The sequence below is a fragment of the Somniosus microcephalus genome, chromosome 18 (genome assembly GCF_052327205.1).
Source record: "Somniosus microcephalus isolate GS21.2 chromosome 18, FLI_Smic_1.0, whole genome shotgun sequence".
Classification (NCBI taxonomy): Eukaryota; Metazoa; Chordata; class Chondrichthyes; order Squaliformes; family Somniosidae; genus Somniosus; species Somniosus microcephalus.
The window spans coordinates 28,447,935-28,473,055 of NC_141004.1; the positions used below are offsets into that span (position 1 = coordinate 28,447,935).

Below are 25,121 nucleotides of genomic sequence, written 5' to 3' on the forward strand. Positions count from 1 at the left end.
GCATTATCAATTACCATGGAAGCCAGACAGACTGGCGTCATCCAGTTCTTAAAGGGGAGGGGCCATCTTGCTGCTAGGCACACCCTGCTCATTGCAGCCTTGAATCTTGGCCTGGAGAGACCTCTAAAGCAATTGTGTTGGAAGCACTAATGGATAGGCCCAGGGAAAGAGCTCAACGCTTAGGAACCTCAAAAGTGGTGCTGAGGGCCAAACTCCTTACGACAGCGTTAACTCTTTCCAGACGTCTCTCTCCCTCTCAACCTGCGTGTACCAAAAATTTTGCCGACAAGAAAAGGCAGGAAGCGCCTGCCTTTAAATAGCGCTCCCCCAGCCCCTTCCCGACTTGAAAATGTTCCCCTCAACCTGTCGTTCCTAGCGGCAGGCGCTAAGACAGCGGACGCGACTCGATATCCGGTCCAGGGCATTGCACACTCGACTGACGTTACGATCTGTGGGTGATGGAGATCGTAGTGAGAGTATTTAGCGCCGCCGCAAAACTACTGTTTAAATTCGTGAGTGGCGCTAAAATTGTCACGCTCGGGTGCTAACTTCCGAGCGCCCCGTTAGCGACTCCCAGAGGCGCTAACCAACCGAATTTTTCCCCCTCAGATTTTAATATTTTTAGTTTCCAATCTAGGCAGTGATTACCAAGTTAGAATGGAGTGTGTCTTGGAGGTGATGATATTCCCACAACATTGTTGCTCTTGTCCTTGGTATAGAGGTCACATGGGAGGGCAGTGCTGTTGAGACAGCCGTGGTAAGTAATTGCAGTGTATCGTGTAGATTGTGCATACCCCAGCCACAATAAATCGGTGATGGAAGGTTTGGAGACTGAGTTCAGTGGCAAGGGTACCAATCATGTCCTGGATATTGTTGAGCTTCTTGAATGTTGTTGTGGTTGCACCCATCCAGGCGAGTGGTGAGTATTCCATCAAAGTGCTGACTTGAGCCTTGTAGATGGTGGAAAGGCTTTCAGGTGGCAGGAAGTATTCCACGTGCCGCAGAGTACCCAATCTCTGCCCTGCTCTTGTAGCCACACTATTGATATAGCTGGTCTAGTTCAGCTTCTGCTCAATGGTGACCTTCAAGATGTTGATGGCGGTGGATTCAGCAAAGGTAATGCCATTGAAAGCCAAAGGGAGGTGGCTGGGCTTTCTTTTTTTTGAGATAGTCATTACCTGGCACTAATGTGGCATGAATGTTACCTGCCACTTCTCAGCTCACGTTGGAATGATGTAGGTTGGGATGGGCTGCTTCTTTATCAGAGAAATATTAAATACAGCTGAACAGTGGAATCATCAGCAAACAGCCTCATTCCTGACCTTACGACAGAGAGAAGGTCATTAATAAAATAGCTGAAGATTGTTGGGTTGAGGTTGTTTCTCTGAGTAACTCCTGCAGTGATATCCTGGTGCTGTGATGACTGGCCTCCAACAACCATGACCATCTTTCTTTACAGCAGATTGACTCCAGCTATTGGATGGTTTTCCTTTGACCCCCATTGGCAGTAATGTTTTTACTTTGATGATATGTAATCTGCATATGGTTTCTAATCCATGTTGCCAGTGCAATGATATAGAATAGATTGCTAATACAAATGAAGCATTTTGTTTTCCCGACAATTATTGTGAATTATTACGCTGCATGATCTTGTTGATTTAACTTCTGGGTTAATTCTCTTTTAATGATACTTGAAAAAAATTCCCATTCATCAAGCTGACTTGTGTTAATTCTGAATTATCTGATGATCTTGGTGCAACAAATATTATTCTGGAGGATTTTGTAATTGCTGTAGAAGTTGGTCCTTTTTGCCCCTTGATTTATTTCTTATGTAATGTAATGGAGTTCTGGACTTGTTTTTAGTTTGTATCCCCCGCCCTCTACCCCACCTCCAATGTGTATAGTGCTATAGGAGATTTACTAATTAGTTTTTAATGATGCCTTAGCAAGCATAACGATATTTAAATGAAGTTGGGAACATGAGTAGTGGGCCAAATGGACTTTCAATCAGTATCATAAATACAGTTAATTGTTTAATGGAGACTAAAACATTGCTCTTTTGTCAGTTGTTGGATGTCAATCTCCTGAACTGCTCGCAAATGGTCGCATAGTCACAGGATTTGGACCTACATACAAACATCGGGAGACGATCACCTACAGCTGTAATGAAGGTTATGAAATGGTTGGCAACAATGTCATTGAATGTAGTGAGAACAACACATTTGTACCACCACCACCTACCTGCAGACCACGTGAGTAAACATTTCTTCAACTTTTATCTTCTTTGTTTATGGGATGTAGGCGCCGCTGGCAAGACCAGCATTTATTGCCCATCCCTAATTTCCCTTGAGAAGACGGTGGTGATTCACCTTCTTGACTCACTGCAGTCCATGTGTTGAAGGTACTCCCACAGTGCTGTTAGGGTGGGAGTTCCAGCGTTTTGATCCAGTGACGATGAAGGAACGGCGACATATATTTTCAATTCAGGATGGTGTCTAACTTGCAGGGGAACTTGGAGGTGATGGCGCCTGCTACTCTTGCCTTTCTTGGTGGTAGAGGTTGTGGGTTTGGAAAGTGCTGTTGAAGAAACTTGAGAATGGAATCAAAAGATGTAGGGGGAACATTTTGCAAACATGTTGAAATTATGTAAATATTTGAATGTTGGGAATGATTTTTCCCATTTGGCATTGGCTCATTGATTTTTTTTTCTTGCTGTTCTTTAAAAAAAAAAGGGAATATTTTTCAGTGAGCTAATGAGCAGAGGAAGCTGAAGGCTTTAATGCCATACATTTGTTCCTTTTATCATGTCTTAACCTTGTGGTCACAAACACAAATGTAGGGCTGAGTTCCAGATTGCCATTACTATTTCTGTGGAAAAATTGCTTCCTGATTTCATTGCTAAGTGGCCTAGCTTTAATTTTACGATGATGCGCCCATTGTTTAGATTCCTGCACCACGAGAAATCATTTCTCTGTATCTCCGCAATCGAATCCCTAAATCATTTAAAAAAACATCAATAAGATCACGGGTCAACATTCTAAACTTAAGGGAATAGAGGCAACATCTTTGCAACCTATCTTTTTAATTTAATGCTTTAGGCCCTGGTATTATTCTGGTGAATCTGCACCATATCCCTTCCAAGGCCAATATACCTTTACAGAGGTCCAGTGCCCAAAACTGAACACAGTGCTCCAGTGAGGGTTGACCAGGGATCTGTAAAATTGAAACAACTCGTCCTCACTTTTGAATTCCAACCCCCTTGTAACAAAGGCCAACATTTCGTGAACCTTTTTGTTTACCTTTTGTACCTGTGCACTAGTTATTAGTGACCTATGTACTTGGACACCATAATCCCTTCGCTCCTCCACAGATCCTAGCCTCTTGCCATAAAGAAAATGGTTGGCAAGGGAGGCATTGCATGTTAAAGGAACATAGTGTGTGAAATGAAAAATGGCTATTCATCAAATCAATCCTGCTCCTTCTACAAGGCATATTGCTAATGATAGTGTTGGAACAAGGAGCAGAGTTTTGGGAAGTTTAGGAGGTGGTAGTTTTCATGGATTTTCAGCAGACAGGTGTAAGGGGTCGTTTTAATGAGCTTGTGGTGTGCGAGATCGGTTTTTGATTTCACACTGCTCGTGAGTGGTTCCGAAGCGCTCCCCCCTCACCGGTTCTAGACACTGGGCTTATTGCCAGACCACCTTGATGTGTTGGCCCAACTTGTGACTCGGAAGACAAATGGATCAGGTGAGACAAGGTAAGTTTTAAATCAAAAGTATCTTTTTATTTTTAAGGAGAATAAAACATAGAGAATGAAGAAACAATGCAGACAAAAATCATGAACACGCCTCTCAATGGGAACTAAAATTTAACACACAAGAGTTACTTTGACGATCATAATACATCAATTCTAGATCAGCGATATAATAAAACGGGGGTGGAGAAAGCGCACGGCACAACGAAGGATGAATAACACTCCCGAATTACAAAGCCCTTAATATTAAAAACCCTCCCGTCTAAAGTATACCTCAACTAGATCAGCTAGGTGGAGTTGGGCCTCTATGCTCACCAGGGTTTTAAAACTGTCCTTGACCTTGTTGATGCTCCTGTATCGTCCGGGATCTCCAATCTTCCTTATGGGACCGGCTCCTGAACCTGCTCTCCTGCTCGAACTTGTAGGCCCTCTGTGCTCCTCGAACCGTAATCGAACCTCTCCACTCGCTCTGCCTTTTTTCCTCGTGTCTGTGTGAAACTGTGTTTTTTTTTAATGTCTCTTTTCCCCCAACAGTTATACTGTTTTCTTGCCCTTGGCGCCAAATCAGGGGTTTTCTTTTGTTAAAGTAATGGGCAGGCTGCTTTGACAAAAGCGGGTACTTTATTTTAATGTCTTGTAAATGAAACTAATGGGATCTGTCCTGTGTCCCTCTGAGTTTGGTACAGATAATAGGTTTTGTCTGTGCTCTGCGATTTCAGAGATGGGTTTGCGTTTTGCTAGCAATTAACACACCTTGAGGTGTAAATACTTTTGTTTTGACTTCGTTACTACTGTAACCATTTTACCATATCAATTGCAGTCAGTTCTGGAATCTTCTAATCGGTGGCGACTCAGGTTTCTTTAAGATACTGCAGTGGTATGTCCTTCTGAAATGAGTCATGTGATCTGCCAACTCCATCTTGTGTTCATAAAATGTGGCCATTTCAGGGGTTTTACAATGTAGACTGTATTTTCCTGGATTTTTGCGAATCCTACACAGGAAGTGGTAGTTTTGTGAAGTTGAGCAGTGGGAGATCTGGGAGGTGGAGGTGACTTGTAAAGGAAAAGTGCAAGTGGCAGTGAGCGGAGAATGGTGGTAAGGAGAGGGTGGGAAGTGCCAGCTGAATGAAAAGTGGGAGCAGTATGGATGGAGGAATGAGGTAGAACAGGAGTAGCAAGAAAACAGGCAGGAGAAGCAGGCTGGGGACAAGATGACTCAGAATAGGGCGATGTTGTTGTGCGGTCTGCCGTTTGGTGCAAGGCATGAAGGGACAAAGAGAAGGGGAGCAATGGAAGACCAAGTGGGGCGATGGAAGATCACGAGAGGCAATGAAGAGAATTGGGCCACTGGTTTCATAAATGAGGGATGTGCCTTGTTGGCTACTTAATTATTTTTGCCAGTTTCTCAGCAGTGGGAAACTGACTTGTGTATTTTCTCTTGGTCACCACCCTTTCTCCCCCCACACCCCACTCCACTTCTCACCTATTCGCCACTGGTCCCACGACCCCTGCCTCCTTCTCTGCCCCTTACTGCGCAACCCTAATATCTTCCCCCCCCCGCCGCCTCCCCCTTGTTAGCATACTCGCTCTCCATCACCCACAATAAACTTTAAAGAAAATTAATCCTTTAGAAAACAATTTCCTCCACCCCCTCAAGTTCTACTGGCAAGCCATCGAGTCAGGTAAGGAGATATTAGGACAGGTGAGCAAAAGCTTGGTCAAAGAGGTAGATTTAATGAGCGTCTTTAAGGAAGATAGAGCGGGGGGAGGTTTTGGGAGGGAAATTGAAAGCTTGGGGCCTATAATTCAAAATATGATAAACATTTGGAACAATTTAATTGATAATGCAGTGAAGTCAGACATTTACTAATTGTTTTTTAATGATGCCTCAACAAGTATAATGTTATTTCGATGATGATGGGAAGAGGCGCAGTGGGCCAGATAGACTTTCATTCAGTATCATAAGTACAGTTAGTTTCTTAATGGAGACTAAAGCATTGCTCTCTTGTCAGTTGTTGGATGTCAATCTCCTGAACTGCTGACAAATGGCCACATAGTCACAGGATTTGGACCTACATACAAACATCGGGAGACGATCACCTACAGCTGTAATGAAGGTTATGAAATGGTTGGCAACAATGTCATTGAATGTAGTGAGAACAACACATTTGTACCACCACCACCAACCTGCAGACCACGTGAGAAACCATTCCTTAAACTTGAGATTGGAATCAAATGATGTGGGTGGAGCATTTTGCAATCTGTTGAAACTATGTTAACGCCTGAATGTTGGGATTGATTTTTCCCAGTTTGCATTGGCACATTGATTTTTTTCTTGCAGTTTTAAAAAATGAAAACGAAATACTTTCAGTGACCCAATGAGCAGAGGAAACGTAATGCTTTAACATCATACATTGGCCCCTTTTATCGTGTCTGGTCACAAATGCTCATACAGGGGTGAATACTCCTCCACCCCCCCACCACCTGAGTGGAATTCCAGTGGCTGGCAGGCAGTATGTCTGACCGGATGCTCGGTAGTCGTGGCAGGAGGCCTGGTCAATTTTGAAGGCCGGGTCTGATTTGCATCGTAACAGTGGGCTATCTCTGTAGTACAGGCCCCACCAATACAGGCCACAATATCAGGCGGTCCACTTGGCCTCCTGATCTGAAGAACTCGTCAACTCCCCTGAGCTGTCTGCTGCCCTTTGGTGCCCTCAGGATACCCACCAGCAGCACCAACTCTTTCCACATTGCAATACTTCACCGTAAATGTAATGCTTCTTAAAATTAATGGATGCAAATCATGGGCACAATTTCCTGATGTGTCCTCCCAGCATCCGCCAGAGCGCACAAGTGGAAGATTTAATGCAGTGTTAGTGATTTTGCCGCATTATACAGTCTTACATAAACATAAATTTCCATAAACAAACAGAATTTACTTCATAAATGTGGACAGAATATTAAACGACCATTCACTAATACTGCCTAATGTATTCTTAGCTCAGAATAGCTTTATCCACTGATTCTGTGTCAACCCTCTACGATTCTGAACTGTATGACGTACTGTACATAATCAACCTCGTATTCAAGCTTCACACTTAATTTTATTTTTGCACACTGTGCTAGATGTAGACAGTCACAATTTTGGTCGTCTTATATTTATAGGTTCCTGTGGCAAGTTTCCACAATTGGAAAATGGCTCACCAACTGAGGAATTAATTTCTCGGACCTCATTTGCTGTGGGTACTGAAGTTAATTACAGTTGTTATACGGGCTACACACTGAAAGACGAAAGTTCAACATCCGTTACCTGTCAGGTTGATTCAACTTGGACACCATTACAGGCCATTTGTGAACGTAAGTGATAAGTGTAACTTTATTTTCCCCACTAATACACTTTGTGCATCCTCTCCTGAAGGAAGTGACTTATGCTGGAGTGCAGTTCTCTCAGCGCAAGCAACCTTCAGTATCTCACCCAAGAGGCCGTTCTTAGAGTTTGAACAGTGAATGTTGGCATGGAACTTAACCATGGCATTCATCGTAATGACCCTGCTTCTTCAATTAGAGCACACAAGCCTTAAGCTGGAACTAATGGTTAGTGATCAGGAGTGGGAACCACTTTTTTCTTCATTCACTCGGAGATGCTGAAGCCAACTTGATGGGGAGGTTTTCTTCATGAAAAAAATATTAAAATTCTACATATTTGCTTTTTTTCACAGAATGGTACAAGTTTATATTTTGATAAACAACCCTGAATGTAAAGTCAGGTGGGTTTTAAAATGGGTGGCTGATACGATCTTCTAAGTTTCCCACCAGGCTAGGTTCAAAATACCCCCCAATGATTCTCTCTCTAACAATCTGCTGATTATTGAAAAGTAACCACAATTTCAAGTACATTCCTGTTACTGTGCCTGAACTACACATTTGCAGTCTGACCCGCTTCCCAAGGTACCACGTGTTCCAGTTTTACCTGGCACCAGTTAGCTTAGAGGTGTTCTACATCATCACACAGCAAATAGTTCCCTTCCTAGGTTACAAGGGTACAATATACTCTTAGATTTTAATATTTTTAGTTTCCAATCTAGGCAGTGATTGCCAAGTTAGAATGGAGTGTGTCTTGGAGGTGATGATATTCCCACAACATTGTTGCTCTTGTCCTTGGTATAGAGGTCACATGGGAGGGCAGCGCTGTTGACACAGCCTTGGTGAGTAGTTGCAGTGTATCGTGGAGATTGTGCATACCCCAGCCACAATAAACCGGTGATGGAGGGGGTGGAGACTGAGTTCAGTGGCACAGGTACCAATTATGTCCTGGATATTGTTGAGCTTCTTGAATGTTGTTGTGGTTGCACCCGTCCAGGCGAGTGGTGAGTATTCCATCAAAGTGCTGACTTGAGCCTTGTAGATGTTGGAAAGGCTTTCAGGTGGCAGGAGGTATTCCACGTGCTGCAGAGTACCCAATCTCTGCCCTGCTCTTGTAGCCACAGTGTTGATATCGCTGGTCTAGTTCAGCTTCTGGTCAATGGTGTCCCTCAAGATGTTGATGGCGGTGGATTCAGCAAATATAATGCCATTGAAAGTGGCTGGGCTTTCTTTTTTCAGATAGTCATTTCCTGGCACTTATGTGGTATGAATGTTACCTGCCACTTGTCAGGTCAAGTTGGAGTGTTGTAGGCTGGGATGGGCTGCTTCTTTATCAGAGAAGTTATGAATAGAGCTGAACACTGTGGAATCATCAGCAAACAGACTTTGTCCTGTCCGTATAACAGAGAGAAGGTCATTAATAAAGTAGCTGAGGATGTTTCGCTGAGTAACTCCTGCAGTGATATCCTGGTGCTGTGATGACTGGCCTCCAACAACCATGACCATCTTTCTGTACAGCATATTTGACTCCAGCTATTGGAGGGTTTTCCTTTGACCTCATTGGCAGTAATGTTTTTACTTTGTTGGTATGTAATCTGCAAATGGTTTCTAATCCATGTTGCCAGAGCAATGAGAAAGAATAGATTGCGAATACAAATGAAGCATTTTGTTTTCCCGAGAATTATTGTAAAATTATTACGCTGCATGACCTTGTTGATTTAACTTCTGGGTTACTTCTCTGAAAACTGATGAGACTTGAAAAGAATTCCCATTCATCAAGCTGACTTGTGTTAATTCTGAATTATCTGATGATCTTGGTGCAACAAATATTATTCTGGAGGATTTTGTAATTGCTGTAAAAGTTGGTCTTTTTTGCCCCTTGATTTATTTCTTAAGTAATGGAGTTCAGGACTTGTTTTTAGTTTATATCCCCCGCCCTCCACTCCACCTCCATCATGTATAGTGCTATAGGAGATTTACTCATTGGTTTTTAATTATGCCTTAACAAGCATAACGATATTTGAACTCTCTGTTTGTCTCTCCACAGATGCTGTCTGACCTGCTGAATATTTCCAGCGTTTTCTGTTTTTATTTCAGATTTCCAACACCCACAGTATTTTGCTTTTGATATTTGAATGAAGTTGGGGACATGAGTAGTGGGCCAAATGGATTTTCAATCAGTATCATAAGTTCAGTTAATTGTTTAATGGAGACTAAAACATTGCTCTTTTTGTCAGTTGTTGGATGTCAATCTCCTGAACTGCTCGCAAATGGTCGCATAGTCACAGGATTTGGACCTACATACAAACATCAGGAGACGATCACCTACAGCTGTAATGAAGGTTATGAAATGGTTGGCAACAGTGTCATTGAATGTAGTGAGAACAACACATTTGTACCACCACCACCTACCTGCAGACCATGTGAGTAAACATTTCTTAAACTTTTATCTTATTTGTTTATGGGATGTGGGTGTCGCTGGCAAGACCAGCATTTAAAAAAAGAAAAATTTATTCATTGATGGGATGTGGGCGTCGCTGGCTGGCTAGGCCTGCATTTAGTGCCCATCCCTAATTGCCCTTGAGAAGATGGTGGTGAGCCGCCTTCTTGAACCGCTGCAGTCCATATGGTGTAGGTACACCCACAATGCTGTTAGGAAGGGAGTTCCAGGATTTTGGCCCAGCGACAGTGAAGGAACGGCGATACAGGTCCAAGTCAGGATGGTGTGTGGCTTGGAGGGGAACTTGTAGGTGGTGATGCGTCTGCTGCCCTTGTCCTTCTAAGTGGTAGAGGTCGCAGGTTTGGAAGGTGCTGTTGAAGGAGCTTTGGTGAGTTGCTGCAGTGCATCTTGTAGATGGTACACACTGCAGCCACAGTGCGCCGGTGGTGGAGGGAGTGAATGTTGAAGGTGGTGGTTGGAGTGCCAATCAAGTGGGTTGCTTTATCCTGAATGGTGTCGAGCTTCTTGAGTGTTGTTGGAGCTGCACTCATCCAGGCAAGTGGAGAGTATTCCATCACACTCCTGACTTGTGCCTTGTAGATGGTGGAAAGGCTTTGGGGAGTCAGGAGGTGAGACACTCGCCGCAGAATTCCCAGCCTCTGGCCTGCTCTTGTAGCCACAGTGTTTATATGGCTGGTCCAGTTCAGTTTCTGATCAATGGTAACCCCCAGGGTGTTGATAGTGGGGGATTCAGTGATGGTAATGCCATTGAATGTCAAGGGGAGATGGTTAGAGTCTCGCTTGTTGGAGGTGGTCATTGCCTGGCACTTGTGTGGTGCGAATGTTACTTGCCACTTGTCAGCCCAAGTCTGAATGTTGTCCAGGTCTTGCTGCATATGGACACGGACTGCATCAGTATCTGACGAGTCTCGAATGGTGCTGAACAGTGTGCAATCATCAGCGAACATCCCCACTTCTGACCACTATTGCCGCTCCCTAATTTCGCTTGAGAAGGTGCTGATTCAACTTCTTGAACCGCTGCAGTCCATGTGTTGAAGGGACTCCCACAGTGCTGTTAGGAAGGGAGTTCCAGGATTTTGATCCTGTGATGAAGGAACGGCGACATATATTTCCAAGTCAGGATGGTGTCTGACTGGGAGGGGAACTTGGAGGTGATGGCAACTGCTGCTCTTGCCCTTCTAGGTGGTAGAGGTTGTGGGTTTTGGAGGTGCTGTTGAAGAAACTTGAGAATGGAATCAAAAAATGTAGGGGGAACATTTTGCAAATCTGTTGAAACTATGTAAATATCTGAATGTTGGGATTGATTTTTCCCATTTGGCATTGGCTCATTGATTTTTTACTTGCTGTTCTTAAAAAAAAAAAAAAGGGAATATTTTCAGTGAGCCAATGAGCAGAGGAAGTTTAATGCCATATATTTGTTCTTTTTATCATGTCTTAATGTTATGGTCACACACACTCATATAGGGCTGAGTTCCAGATTTCTATTAGTATTTCTGTGGAAAAAGTGCTTCCTGATTTCATTCCTAAATGGCCTAGCTCTGATTTTACAATGATGCACCCATATCCCTTCCAAGGCCAATGTATCTTTACAGAGGTTCAGTCCCCAAACTGATCGCAGTGCTCCAGTGAGGGTTGACCAGGGATCTGTAAAATTGAAGCATCACGTGCTCACTTTTGAATGCCAACCCCCTTGATCTAAAGGCTAACATTTCATTAACCTTGATGTGCCTCAATAATTCCGAGACTCGAAGTTAGCAGAACAAAAACAAGGCTTTTATTAACTTAGAAAGTAACACGTAAGAGAGAGAGATGTCTTCCTTCTGGAGACTGAGGCCAGACTGAGCTAGCTTACAAACGGGGCCAGGTATGGGCGGAGCCCTACACACAGCACATTCCAGCACATTCCAGTATACAATACAGCACATTCCAGTACACAATACAATGAGGTCTGGGGGAAGGGAAATGACACTGAAACCGATCTCAGTCACAGGCAGTGATGAATGGAATAGTTCATCACAAACCTTTTTGTACCTGTGCAGCAGTTTTTAGTGATTTATGTACTTGGACACCTTAATCCCTTCGCTCCTCCACAGCACCTAGCCTCTCACAACTAAGAAAATAGTTGGAAACCTAACATTGGCATGGGAGGAAACAGTTATTCAATGTATTGATTCAACATTGCATGTTAAAGGAACATAGTGAGTGAAATGAAAAATGGCTATTCATCAAATCAATCCTGCTCCTTCTACAAGCCATATTGCTAATGGTAGTGTTGGAGCAAGGAGCAGAGTTTTGGTGGGTGGAGGGAAGTTTAGGAGCTGGTAGTTTTAGTGGATTTTCAGCAGACAGGAAGTGGTAGTTTTGTGAAGTTGAGCCGTGGGAGATATCAGAGGTGGAGGTGACTTGTAAAGGAAATGTACAAGCGGCAGTGAGCAGCGAGTGGAGGTAAGGAGAGGGTGGGAAGTGCCAGGCGAACGAAAAGTGGGAGCAGTATTGATGGAGGAATGAGGTCGAACAGGAGTAGCAAGAAAACAGGCAGGAGAAGCAGGCTGGGGAAAAGGTGACTCAGAATAGGGCGATGTTGTGCGGTCTGCCGGTTGATGCAAGGCATGAGGTGACAAAGAGAAGGGGAGCAATGGAAGACCAAGTGGGGCAATGGAAGATCACAAGAGGCAATGAAGAGAATTGGGCCACTGGTTTCATAAATGAGGGATGGGCCTTGTTGGCTACTTAATTATTTTTGCTAGTTTCTAAGCAGTGGGAAACTGACAGTGTATTTTTTCTTGGTCATCACCCTTTCTCCCCCCACACACCACTCCACTTCTCACCTATTCGCCACTGGTCCCGTTACACTGCCTCCTTCTCTGCCCCTTACTGCAGAACCCTAATATCATCCACTATGCTACACCCCGCCCCCGACCTTGGTATTCTCTCTTACTCGCTCAATCACCTACACTGAACTTTAAAGAAAATTAATCCTCTTAAAACAATGTCCTCCATCTCCCCTCAAGTTCTACTGGCAAGTCATCGAGCCACATAGAGAGATATTAGGACAAGTGAGCAAAAACTTGGTCAAAGAGGTAGATTTAATGAGCGTCTTGAGGGAGAATAGGGTGGGGGAGGTTTAGGGAGGGAATTTGAGAGCTTGGGGCCTATGATTCAAAATATGATAAACATTTGGAACAATTTAGTTGCTAATGCATTGAAGTCAAATATTTACTCATTGTTTTTTAATGACGCCTTAACAAGCATAACGATATTTGAATGAAGTTGGGAACATGAGTCGTAGACCAAATGGACTTTTAATCAGTATCATAAGTACAGTTAATTGTTTAATGGAGACTAAAACATTGCTCTCTTGTCAGTTGTTGGATGTCAATCTCCTGAACGGCTCTCAAATGGCCACATAGTCACAGGATTTGGACCTACATACAAACATCGGGAGATGATCACCTACAGCTGTAATGAAGGTTATGAAATGGTTGGCAAAAGTGTCATTGAATGTACTGAGAACAACACATTTGTACCACCACCACCAACCTGCAGACCACGTGAGTAACCATTCCTTAAACTTGAGAATGGAATCAAAAGATGTGGGTGGACCTTTTTGCAATCTGGTTAATGCCTGAATGTTGGGATTGATATTTCCCAGTTTGCATTGGCACATTGATTATTTTTCTTGCAGTTGTAAAAAATGAAATCGGAATACGTTCAGTGACCCAATGTGCAGAGGAAACTTCCTGTTTTAATGCCATACATTGGCCTTTCTTATCATGTCTTAATCTTGTGGGCACAAACGCTCATACAGGGGTGAATTCCGTCCCCCTCCCACCGCACCCGAGCGGAATTCCGGTGGCTGGCCGGCAGTACACACGACCGGCCGCTCAGTAGTCGTGGCAGGAGGCCTGGCCTGATTTGCATCGTAACAGTGGGCTATCTCTGTAGTACAAGCCCCACCAATGCAGGCCCCTACTTACGGGCTGCCACAATATCAGGCGGTCCACTTGGCCTCCTGAGCTAAAGATCTCGTCAACTCCCCTGAGCTGTCTGCTGCCCCTTTGGTGCCCTCGGGATACCCACCGCCCGTCACCAGCAACACCACCACTTTCCACATTGCAATACTTCACCATAAATGTAATTCTTCTTAAAATTAATGGATGCAAAATCTTGGGCATACTTTCCTGATGTATCCTCCCAGCATCCACCAGGAGCACAGAAGTGGAAGATTTAGTGCAGTGTTAGTGAGTTTGCCGCATTATACAGTCTTACATAAACAAACAGAATTTGCCACATAACTGTGGACAGAGTATTAAACGTCCATCCACTAATACTGCCAAATGTATTCTTAGCTCAGAATAGCTTTGTCCACTGATTCTGTGTAAACCCTCTGCGATTGTGAACTGTATGACGTATTGTACGTAATCCATCTCATATTCAAGCTTCACACTTAATTTTATTTTTGCACACTGTGCTAGATTTAGACAATCACAATTTTGGTCTCCTTGGGGGAAACATTCAGTATCGCCCCATTTGGGGGCGCGATTGTCGGCCTTGCGTAAAGTTTAGCACCTGGCGCTATTTATCGCCTCCAACTGCAAACTTGGCTTTTATCGCCCCCAGAGGTGATTGGAGCGCTAAATCAGGCACTACATACCTCTCAAGGCGCAAAAGCCGAGGAGTGAGGCGCTAACTCAGAGCGCTGGCGAAGCTCATGTGATGTCAGTCAGCAATTGAACACAGACACACTGGCGCCGGTCAGTTCTTAAAGGGGAGGGTTGATCTTGCTCTCCATCCACATCCTGCTCATTGCAGCCTTGAATCTCGGCCTGGAGAGACCTGTACATCAAATCTGCTGGAAAGGACAATGGAGAGGCCCAGGGAAAGAGCTCAGAGTGCAGCCCCCACAGACTCTTCTAAATCGATACAAGGAAGGGCAAATCAAAATGAACCTGCAAAGTGCTGCTCAGTACCCAAAACTCCTTCACACAGCGTTGAATCTCTCCAGAAGTCTCTCTCCCTCTCTCTCTCTCTCTCTCTCTCTCAGAATGCGTGGTGCAACAATGTCACCAACAAAAAAAGACAGGAAGCGGTCGCCTTTAAATGGCGCTCCCCCAGTCCCTTCCTGGCTGCAAAACGCTCCCCTCAACCTGTCGTAGCTAGCGGCAGGCAGTGCCACTGAATATCCGGCCTGGGGCGCTATCGGGGCGTTGTACACTCGACTGACATCAGGATCTACCAGCGCAGGAGATCGTGGCGGTAGTGTTTAGCGCCGCCGCAAAATGTCTAGTTAATTTGCGAGCGGTGCAAACATCGCCGTGCACGGGCGCTAGTTGCTTTGCACCCCATTAGCGCCATCTTAAGGTGCTAACGGGAGGTGCAAACCAACTGAATTTTGCATTTCACACCTAATCTAGAGCCGTCTTTTGTCTCCACTAGTCCTATCACCATCTTGTCTCGTTTTGAATACCTCTTAATGTCTCTTCACTTCTCTTTTGTTCTCTCCCAGCCCGGCCTTTTAATCTATTTCATTTCCTGTGCTTTTCCAGTCTTGACAAAGGGCTTGACCTGAAATGTTGACTTTTTTTTCTCTCCACGGATGTTGCCTAGCCTGCTGAGTTTTTCCAGCATTTTCTGTTGTTATTTCGGATTTCCAGCATCTGCAGTATTTTGCTATCGTACTAGTGAATTTTCCCCCTTATGTTTAAAGGTTCCTGTGGCAAGCTTCCACAATTGGAAAATGGCTCACCAACTGAGGAATTAATTTCTCGGACCTCATTTGCTGTGGGTACTGAAGTTAATTACAGTTGTTATGCGAACTACAGACTGAAAGATGAAAATTCAACAACTGTTACCTGTCAGGTTGATTCAACTTGGACACCATTACAGGCCATTTGTGAACGTAAGTGATAAGGGTAACTTTATTTTCCCTACTAATTCACTTTGTGCATCCTCTCCTAATGGACTTGTGGTGGAGTGCAGTTCTCTCAGTGAAAGCAGCCTCTAGTATAAGAACATAAGAAATAGGAGCAGGAATAGGCCACTTGGCCCCTCGAGCCTGCTCCACCATTCAATAAGATCATGGCTGATCTTGGGCTCAAAGCCACTTCCCCGCCCGCTCCCCATAACCCTTCACTCCCTTATCTTGCAAAAATCTGTCTATCTCCACCTTAAATGTATTTAATGACCCAGTCTCCACAGTTCTCTGCGGCAGAGAATTCCACAGATTTACGACCCTCTGAGAAGAAATTCCTCCTCATCTCAGTTCTAAAAGGGCAACCCTTTATTCTGAAACTATGACCCTGAGTTCTAGATTTCCCCACAAGGGGAAACATCCTCTCTGCATCTACCTTGTCGAGCCCCCTCAGTATCTTATGTTTCAATAAGATCACCACTCATTCTAAATTCCAATGAGTATAGGCCCAGCCTGCTCAACCTTTCCTCATAAGTCAACTCCCTCATCTCTGGAATTAACCTAGTGAATCATCTCTGAACTGCCTCCAATGCAAGTATATCCTTCTTTAAATAAGGAGACCAAAACTGTACGCAGTACTCAAGGTGTGGTCTCACCAATACCCTGTACAGTTGTAGCAGGACTTCCCTGCTTTTATACTCCAACCCCTTGAAATAAAGGCCAACATTCCATTTCCCTTTTTGATTATTTGCTGTACCTCCATGCTAACTTTTTGTGTTTCATGCACAAGGACCCCCAGGTCCCTCTGAACTGTAGCATTTTGTAGTCTCCCTCCATTTAAATAATAATTTGCTTTTTTATTTTTCCTGCCAAAGTGGATAACCTCACACTTTCCCACATTATACTCCATCTGCCAAATGTTTGCCCACTCACTTAGCCTGTCTATATCCCTTTGCAGATTCTTTGAGTCCTCTGCACAACTTGCTTTCCCACCCATCTTTGTATCATCCGCAAACTTGTCTACATTACACTCGGTCCCTTCATTCAAGTCATTAATGTAGATTGTAAATAGTTGAGGCCCCAGCACCGATCCCTGTGGCACCCCACTAGTTACCATTTGCCAAACGGAAAATTACCCATTTATCCCGACTCTCTGCTTTCTGTTAGTTAGCCAATTCTCTATCCATGCTAATATATTACCCCCAACTCCATGAGCTCTTATCTTATGCAGTAACCTTTTAAGTGGCACCTTATCGAATGCCTTCTGGAAATCCAAATACACCACATCCACTGGTTCACCTTTGTCCACCCTGCTCATTACATCCTCAAAGGACTCCAGCAAACTTGTTAAACATGATTTCCCTTTCATAGAACCATGCTGACTCTGCTTGACTGCATTATGATTTTCCAAATGCCGTGGTAACAGGGCACTTAGAAAATAATAATAGGATTGGGCAGAGTCAACACGGATTTATGAAAGGGAAATCGTGTTTGACAAATCTGTTGGAGTTTTTTGAGGTTGTAACTAGCAGAATAGATAAGGGGGAACCAGTGCATGTGGTGTCTTTGGATTTTCAGAAGGCATTCGATAAGATGCCACACAAGAGGTTATTAAACAAAATTAGGGCTCATGGTTTGGGGGTAATGTACTAACGTGGATTGAGGATTGGTTAACCAACAGAAAACAGAGAGTAGGAATAAACGGGTCATTTTCAGGTTGGCAGGCTGTAACTAGTGGGGAACCGCAAGGATTAGTGCTTGGGCCTCAGCTATTCACAATCTACATCAATGATTTGGACGAAGGGACCAAATGTAATATAGGGCTTGACAGGGTAGATTAGGGAGGATGTTTCCCCTGGCTGGGGAGTACAGAACCAGGGGTCACAGTCTCAGAATAAGGAGTTGGCCATTTAGGACTGAGATGAGGAGGAATTTCTTCACTCAAGGTGGTGAATCTTTTGGAATTCTCTACCCCAGGGGGCTGTGGAGGCTCAGTCGTTCAGTATATTGAAGACAGAAATCGATAGATTTTTGAATATTAAGGGAATCAAGGGATATGGGGATAGTGCAGGAAAGTGGAGTTGAGGTAGAAGATCAGCCATGATCTTATTGAATGGCGGAGCAGGCTCGAAGGGCCAAATGGCCTGCTCCTATTTCTTATGTTCTTCATCAAATTAATCCTGCTCCTTCTACAAGCCATATTGCTAATGGTAGTGTTGGAGCAAGGAGCAGAGTTTTGGTGGGTGGAGGGAAGTTTAGGAGGTGGTAGTTTTGTGACGTGGATCCGTGGGAGATCTGGGAGGTGGAGGTGACTTGCAAAGGAAAAGTGCAAGTGGCGGTGAGTGGAGAGTGGCGGTAAGGAGAGGGTGGGAAATGCCAGGCGAATGAAAAGTGGGAGCAGTATGGATGGAGGAATGAGGTAGAATAGGAGTAGCAAGAAAACAGGCAGGAGACGCAGGCTGGGGAAAAGGTGGCTCCGAATAGGGCGATGTTGTTGTGCGGTCTGCCGATTGGTGCAAGGCATGAGGTGACGAAGAGAAGGGGAGCAATGGAAGACCAAGTGGGGCAATGGAAGATCACGAGAGGCAATGAAGAGAATTGGGCCACTGGTTTCATAAATGAGAGATGGGCCTTGTTGGCTACTTTATTATTTTTGCCAGTTTCTCAGCAGTGGGACTCTTGGTCATCACCCTTTCTCCCCCCCACACCCCACTCTGCTTCTCACCTATTCTCCACTGGTCCCACTACCCCTGCCTCCTTCTCTGCCCCTTACTGCGCAATCCTAATATAGAAACATAGAAACATAGAAGATAGGAGCAGGAGTAGGCCATTCGGCCCCTCGAACCTGCTCCGCCATTCAATGCGATCATGGCTGATCATCCAAATTCAGTACCCGTTCCCTGCTTTCTCCCCATACCCCTTGATCCCTTTAGCCTTAAGAAATATATCCAACTCCTTCTTGAATATATTTAATGTATTGGCCTCTACTACCTTCTGTGGTAGAGAATTCCACAGGTTCACCACTCTCTGGGTGCTGAAATTCCTCCTCATTTCTGTCCTAAAAGGCCTACCCCTTATCATTAGACTGTGACCGCTGGTTCTGGACTCCCCGACCATCGGGAACATCCTCCCTGCATCTAGTCTGTCCAGTCCTGTCAGAATTTTATAAGTTTCAATGAGGTCCCCTCTCATTCTTCTAAACTCCAGCGAGTACAAGCCCAATCGCCCCAATCTCTCCTCATACATCATTCCTGCCATCCCAGGTATCAGCCTGGTGGATCTTCGCTGAACGCCTTCCATGGCAAGAACATCCTTCCTCCGATAAGGTGACCAAAACTGCACACAATACTCAAGATGTGGTCTCACCAAGGCCCTGTACAACTGCAGCAAGACATCCTTGTTCATGTACTCAAACCCTCTCGCTATGAAGGCCAACATACCATTTGCCTTCTTAACCGCCTGCTGCACCTGCATGCTTACCTTCAGCGACTGGTGCACAAGGACACCCAGGTCTCATTGCACTTCCCCTTCTCCCAATCTATTGCCATTCAAATAATAATCTGCCTTCCTGTTTTTGCCACCAAAGTGGATAACCTCACATTTATCCACGTTATATTGCATCTGCCATGCTTCTGCCCAATCACCCAACCTGTCCAAATCATCCTGTAGTTTCTCGGCATCCTCCTCACAGCACACACGCCCACCCAGCTTTGTGTCGTCTGCAAATTTGGAGATATTATATCTAGTTCCCTTGTCTAGATCATTAATATATATTGTGAATAGCTGGGGTCCAAGGACCGATCCCTGTGGTACCCCACTAGTCACTGCCTGCCACTCGGAAAAAGACCCGTTTATTCCAACTCTTTGCTTTCTGTCTGCCAACCAGTTCTCTATCCAAGTCAATACCTTGCCCCCAATCCCATGTGCCTTAACTTTACATGCTAATCTCTTATGTGGGACCTTATCGAAAGCCTTTTGAAAGTCCAAATACACCACATCTACTGGTTCTCCCTTATCTATTTTACTAGTTACATCCTCAAAAAAATAATCCCCCCCACACCTTGGTATCATCACATACTCTCTATCACCCACACTAAACTTAAATTAAAATTTTAGAAAACAATTTTCTCCACCCCCCTCAAATCATCGAGCCACATAAGGAGATATTAGGACAGGTGACCAAAAGCTTGGTTGAAGAGGTAGATTTTAGCGAGCGTCATTAAGGAAGATAGAGCTGGGGGAGGTTTTGGGAGGAAATTTGAGAGCTTGGGGCCTGTAATTCCAAGTATTTATCATATTTTGAACAATTTAGTTGCTAATGCAGTGAAGTCAGACATTTACTAATTGTTTTTTAATGATGCCTTAACAAGCTTAATGTTATTTCGATGACGATGGGAACAGGCGCAGTGGGCCCGATAGACTTTCATTCAGTATCGTAAGTACAGTTAGTTTCTTAGTGGAGACTAAAGCATTGCTCTCTTGTCAGTTGTTGGATGTCAATCTCCTGAACTGCTCGCAAATGGCCACATAGTCACAGGATTTGGACCTACATACAAACATCGGGAGACGATCACCTACAGCTGTAATGAAGGTTATGAAATGGTTGGCAACTATGTCATTGAATGTAGTGAGAACAACACATTTGTACCACCACCACCAACCTGCAGACCACATGAGTAAACATTCCTTAAACTTGAGAATGGAATCAAACGATGTGGGTGGAGCTTTTTGCAATCTGTTGAAACTCTGTTAACACATGAATGTTGGGATTGATTTTTCCCAGTTGGCATTGGCACATTGATTTTTTTTCTTGCAGTTTTAAAAAATGATATCGGAATACTTTCAGTGACCCAATGAGCAGAGGGAACTTTGGGAGAAAAATTTGGTTGGTTAGTGCCTCTGGGAGGCCCTAACAGGGCGCTAGGAACTTGGCGCCTGAGCCTGGCGATTTTAGTGCCGCTCGCAAAATTGACCAATCGTTTTGGGCGGCGTTAAACACTACCGCCACAATCTCCTGCACCCGCAGATCGTGACATCAAGTGTGCAATGCCCCAGTAGCACTGTAGATCAGATATTGAGTCGCGCCCCCTGCCTTAATGCCTGCTGCTAGGAATGACAGGTAGAGGGGAACGTTGTCAAGTCGGGAAGGGGCTGGGGGAGCGCTATTTAAAGGCGGGCACTTACTGCCTTTTCTTGTCGGCAAAATTTTTGGTTTTAACGTTGTCCTAAGGAGTTTTGGCCCTCAGCATCACTTTTGAGGTTCCTAAGCGCCGAGCTCTTTCCCTGGGCCTATCCATTAGTGATTCCAACACAATTGCTTTAGAGGTCTCTCCAGGCTGAGATTCAAGGCTGCAATGAGCAGGGTGTGGCTGGTCAGCAAGATGGCCCCTCCCCTTTTAAGAACTGGACGGCGCCAGTCTGTCTGGCTTCCATGGTAACTGGCATCACCTGAGCTTCGGTAGCGTTCTGAGGTAGCGCCTCGCTCCCTGACCTTTGCACCTTAAGAGAGGTGTGTAGCACCTGATTTAGTGCTCAAATCACCTCCAGGGACAATAGAGGTGAATTTTTCAGTCAGAGGCGATAATTAGTGCCGGGCGCAAAGGCCGATATTAGCACTCCAAAATGGGCGATACTGAATTTTTCCCCCTTAATGCTTTAATGCCATACATTGGCCCCTTTTATCATGTCTGGTCACAAACACTCATACAGGGGTGAATTCCCACCCCCCACCACCCGAGTGGAATTTTTATTTTATTCGTTCATGGTATGTGGGCGTCGCTGGCATGGCCAGCATTTATTGCCCATTCCTAATTGCCCTTGAGAAGGTGGTGGTGGGCCGTCTTCTTGAACTGCAGAGGGCAGTTAGAGTCACCACATTCCTAAGATGTTTTATAAGTATATTAAGGGTAAGAGGATAACTAGGGAAAAAATAGGGCCCATTAGGGACAAAAGTGGAAATCTGTGTGTGGAGCCGGAAGATGTAGGAGGGGTTCTAAATGAACTTTTTGCATCTGTTTTCACTATGGAGAAGGACGATGTAGACATAGAAATAGGGCGGGGGGACTGTGATATGCTCGAACATATTCACATCGAGAGGGAGGAGGTATTGCGGTTTTAGCTGGCCTAAAAATGGATAAATCCCCAGGCCCGGATGAAATGTATCCCAGGCTGCTGTGTGAGGCAAAGGAAGAGATTGCGGGGGCTCTAACACATATATTCAGGACCTCTCTGGCCACAGGGGATGTGCCAGAGGACTGGAGAACCGCTAATGTAGTACCATTATTCAAGAAGGGAAGTAAGGAAAAACCGGGGAACTACAGGCCAGTGAGCCTAACATAAGTGGTAGGAAAATTATTGGAAAAAATTCTGAGGGACAAAATTTGTCTCCACTTGGAGAGGCAAGGATTAATCAGGAATAGTCAACATGGCTTTGTCAAGGGAAGATCATGTCTGACTAATTTGATTGAATTTTTTGAGGGGGTGACTAGGTGTGTGGATGAGGGTAACGCAGTGGATGTGGTATATATGGATTTCAGTAAGGCCTTCGATAAAGTCCCGCACAGGAGACTGGTCAAGAAGGTAAGAGCCCATGGAATCCAGGGTGCCTTGGCACATTGGATACAAAACTGGCTTAGTGACAGAAGGCAGAGGGTGATGGTCGAAGGTTGTTTTTGTGACTGGAAGCCTGTGGCCAGTGGGGTACCACAGGGATCGGTGCTGGGTCCCTTGCTGTTTGTGGTCTACATTAATGACTTGGATATGAATGTAAAAGGTATGATCAGTAAGTTCGCGGATGATACAAAAATTGGTAGGGTGGTAAATAGCGAGGAGGGTAGCCTCAGTCTGCAGGACGATATAGATGGGTTGGTCAGATGGGCGGAACAGTGGCAAATGGAATTTAACCCGGAAAAGTGCGAGGTGATGCACTTTGGGGGGACTAACAAGGCAAGGGAATACACAATGAATGGTAAGACCCTAGGCAAGACGGAGGGTCAGAGGGATCTGGGTGTGCAAGTACACAGATCCCTGAAGGCGGCGGAACAGGTGGATAAGGTGGTAAAAAAGGCATATGGGATACTTGCCTTCATTAGCCGCGGCATTGAATATAAGAGCAAGGAGGTTATGATGGAACTGTATAAAACACTGGTTAGGCCACAGCTGGAATACTGTGTGCAGTTCTGGTCGCCACACTACAGGAAGGATGTGATCGCGTTGGAGAGGGTGCAGAGGAGGTTCACCAGGATGTTACCGGGGCTGGAGCGCTTCAGCTATGAAGAGAGACTGGGCAGATTGGGTTTGTTTTCCTTGGAGCAGAGGAGGCTGAGGGGGGACATGATTGAGGTGTACAAAATTATGAGGGGCATAGATAGGATGGATGCTGAGGAGCTTTTTCCCTTAGTAGAGGGGTCAATAACTAGGGAGCATAGATTCAAGGTAAAGGGCGGGAGGCTTAGAGGGGATTTGAGAAAGAACTTTTTCACCCAGAGGGTGGTTGGAGTCTGGAACTCACTGCCTGAAAGGGTTGTGGAGGCAGGAACCCTCACAACATTTAAGAAGCATTTGGATGAGCACTTGAAATGCCATAGCATACAAGGCTACGGACCAAATGCTGGAATATGGGATTAGATCAGACAGGGCTTGATGGCCAGCACGGACACGATGGGCCGAAGGGCCTCTATCCGTGCTGTATAACTCTATGACTCTATGACTCTATTACTGTGGGTCTGGAGTCCGGGTAAGAATGGCAGATTTCCTTCCCAAAAGGACATTAGTGAACCAGATGGCTTTTTACAACAATCTGGTAAACATAGAAACATAGAAGATAGGAGCAGGAGTAGGCCATTCGGCCCCTCGAGCCTGCTCCGCCATTCAATGAGATCATGGCTGATCATCCAAATTCAGTACCCTGTCCCTGCCTTCTCCTCATATCCCTTGATCTCTTTAGCCTTAGGAAATATATCTAACTCCTTCTTGAATATATTTAGTGAATTGGCCTCAACTGCCTTATGTGGTAGAGAATTCCACAGATTCACCACTCTCTGGGTGAAGAAATTCCTCCTCATCTCTGTCCTAAATGGCTTAACCCTTATCCTTAGACTGTGACCCCTGGTTCTGGACTCCCTGGCCATCAGGAACATCCTTCCTGCATTTAGTCTGTCGAGTCCTGACAGAATTTTATAAGTTTCAATGAGATCCCCTCTCATTCTTCTAAACTCCAGCGAGTATAAGCCCAATTGACCCAATCTCTCCTCGTACGTCATTCCTGCCATCCCAGGTATCAGTCTGGTGAATCTTCGCTGCACTCCTTCCATGGCAAGAGCATCCTTCCTCAGATAAGGTGACCAAAACTGCACACAATACTCAAGGTGTGGTCTCACCAAGGCCCTGTACAACTGCAGCAAGACATCCTTGCTCCTGTACACTAACCCTCTCGCTACGAAGGCCATCATAGATTTGCCTTCTTAACCGCCTGCTGCACCTGCATGCTTGCCTTCAACGACTGGTGTACAAGGACACCCAGGTCTCGTTGCACTTTCCCTTCTGCCAATCTATTGCCATTCAGATAATAATCTGCCTTCCTGTTTTTTCCACCAAAGTGGATAACCTGGCATTTATCCAAATTATACTTGTACTGGTCTCGCTAGACGTATTCTTATCCAGTTATCCAGTCAGCTAAACACTCATTCAAATAACTCCGAGAAACGGAGTGTGGTTTTGAAGCTTTTCTTGAATAAAATTTGTGAAACTGTAAACAAAGACAAAGTATGTTTTGTACATAGAGCTGAGTACTATACATTAGATGTTACATAAGATATAAACATGTTTATGACAACAGAATAGACTAATTGTATAACTAAATAGCACTGAAGCTAAACCTCGGTAGCTAACAGCTAATAACTTCTTATAGACAAAGTATTGTCAAAATACTACACTGACAAGGTTGTTATCATGTTACTAAACAAGGATACTCACAGACATTGCGTCTTGCCTAGCGTATAAGAAGGATGGAACAGGATTGAGAATGTCTGCTTCATGTGAGCTTTCTTCACAACTCGGCAGGTACTTCCTGGAATACTACTTCCAGGGCAAACAGGAAGAAGGTCAAATAACACCCTGCTATACACTAACTACCACTAGAGGGTGCTATCTGCATGTAATAAGTCCAGAACACTCCCCATCTGGGGTCGTTAACGACCCCACATAATCCTAAATCTACTTGTCACTGGAGTCCTCTGGCGACAAATGAAGGACCACCTCGGAGAAGTCCGTCGGTGTCGACGATAGGATGCAGCTTCCGTAGACTGCTGTGAGGGGGTAGGTTGCATTCTGCTGCTATGCACTTCAACTCTTCTGAGTAACACTCGTGTTGGATGCTCTTCATCACAAGGATTTTGGCTCTCTTGAGCTCCTCTTCAGAGGGACTCTTACGACAGATGTGCCACCCATGGCAGCTACTCTCTTGTGTAGGCTGGGAGAAGGTATGAGCTATGTGGGTTAGGCATGCTAGTGTCTTTGAGAGTGTTCCATTAGGAGAAATGCTCAAAGCGTTTGGTGCTCATCAGGTCCTTAGAGATTTGAGTAACGTTCGCTGTGACTTGTGGGCATATCTCGGAGTCAGAAACAGGGTTGAG

At 44.8% G+C, this 25,121-nt stretch overlaps 1 protein-coding gene across 1 annotated transcript in view; it reads left to right on the top strand.

Annotated features, from left to right (window-relative positions):
- LOC147105178 (complement receptor type 1-like) overlaps nucleotides 1-25,121 on the top strand; it is a 358,655-nt gene that overhangs the window by 201,397 nt on the left and 132,137 nt on the right. Inside the window, exons 40-45 of the mRNA XM_086011790.1 lie at nucleotides 2,067-2,252; nucleotides 5,767-5,952; nucleotides 9,355-9,540; nucleotides 12,944-13,129; nucleotides 15,286-15,477; nucleotides 19,976-20,165. Coding sequence (XP_085867916.1) covers nucleotides 2,067-2,252; nucleotides 5,767-5,952; nucleotides 9,355-9,540; nucleotides 12,944-13,129; nucleotides 15,286-15,477; nucleotides 19,976-20,165 — 1,126 coding nt within the window. The remainder of the gene's footprint in view (nucleotides 1-2,066; nucleotides 2,253-5,766; nucleotides 5,953-9,354; nucleotides 9,541-12,943; nucleotides 13,130-15,285; nucleotides 15,478-19,975; nucleotides 20,166-25,121) is intronic.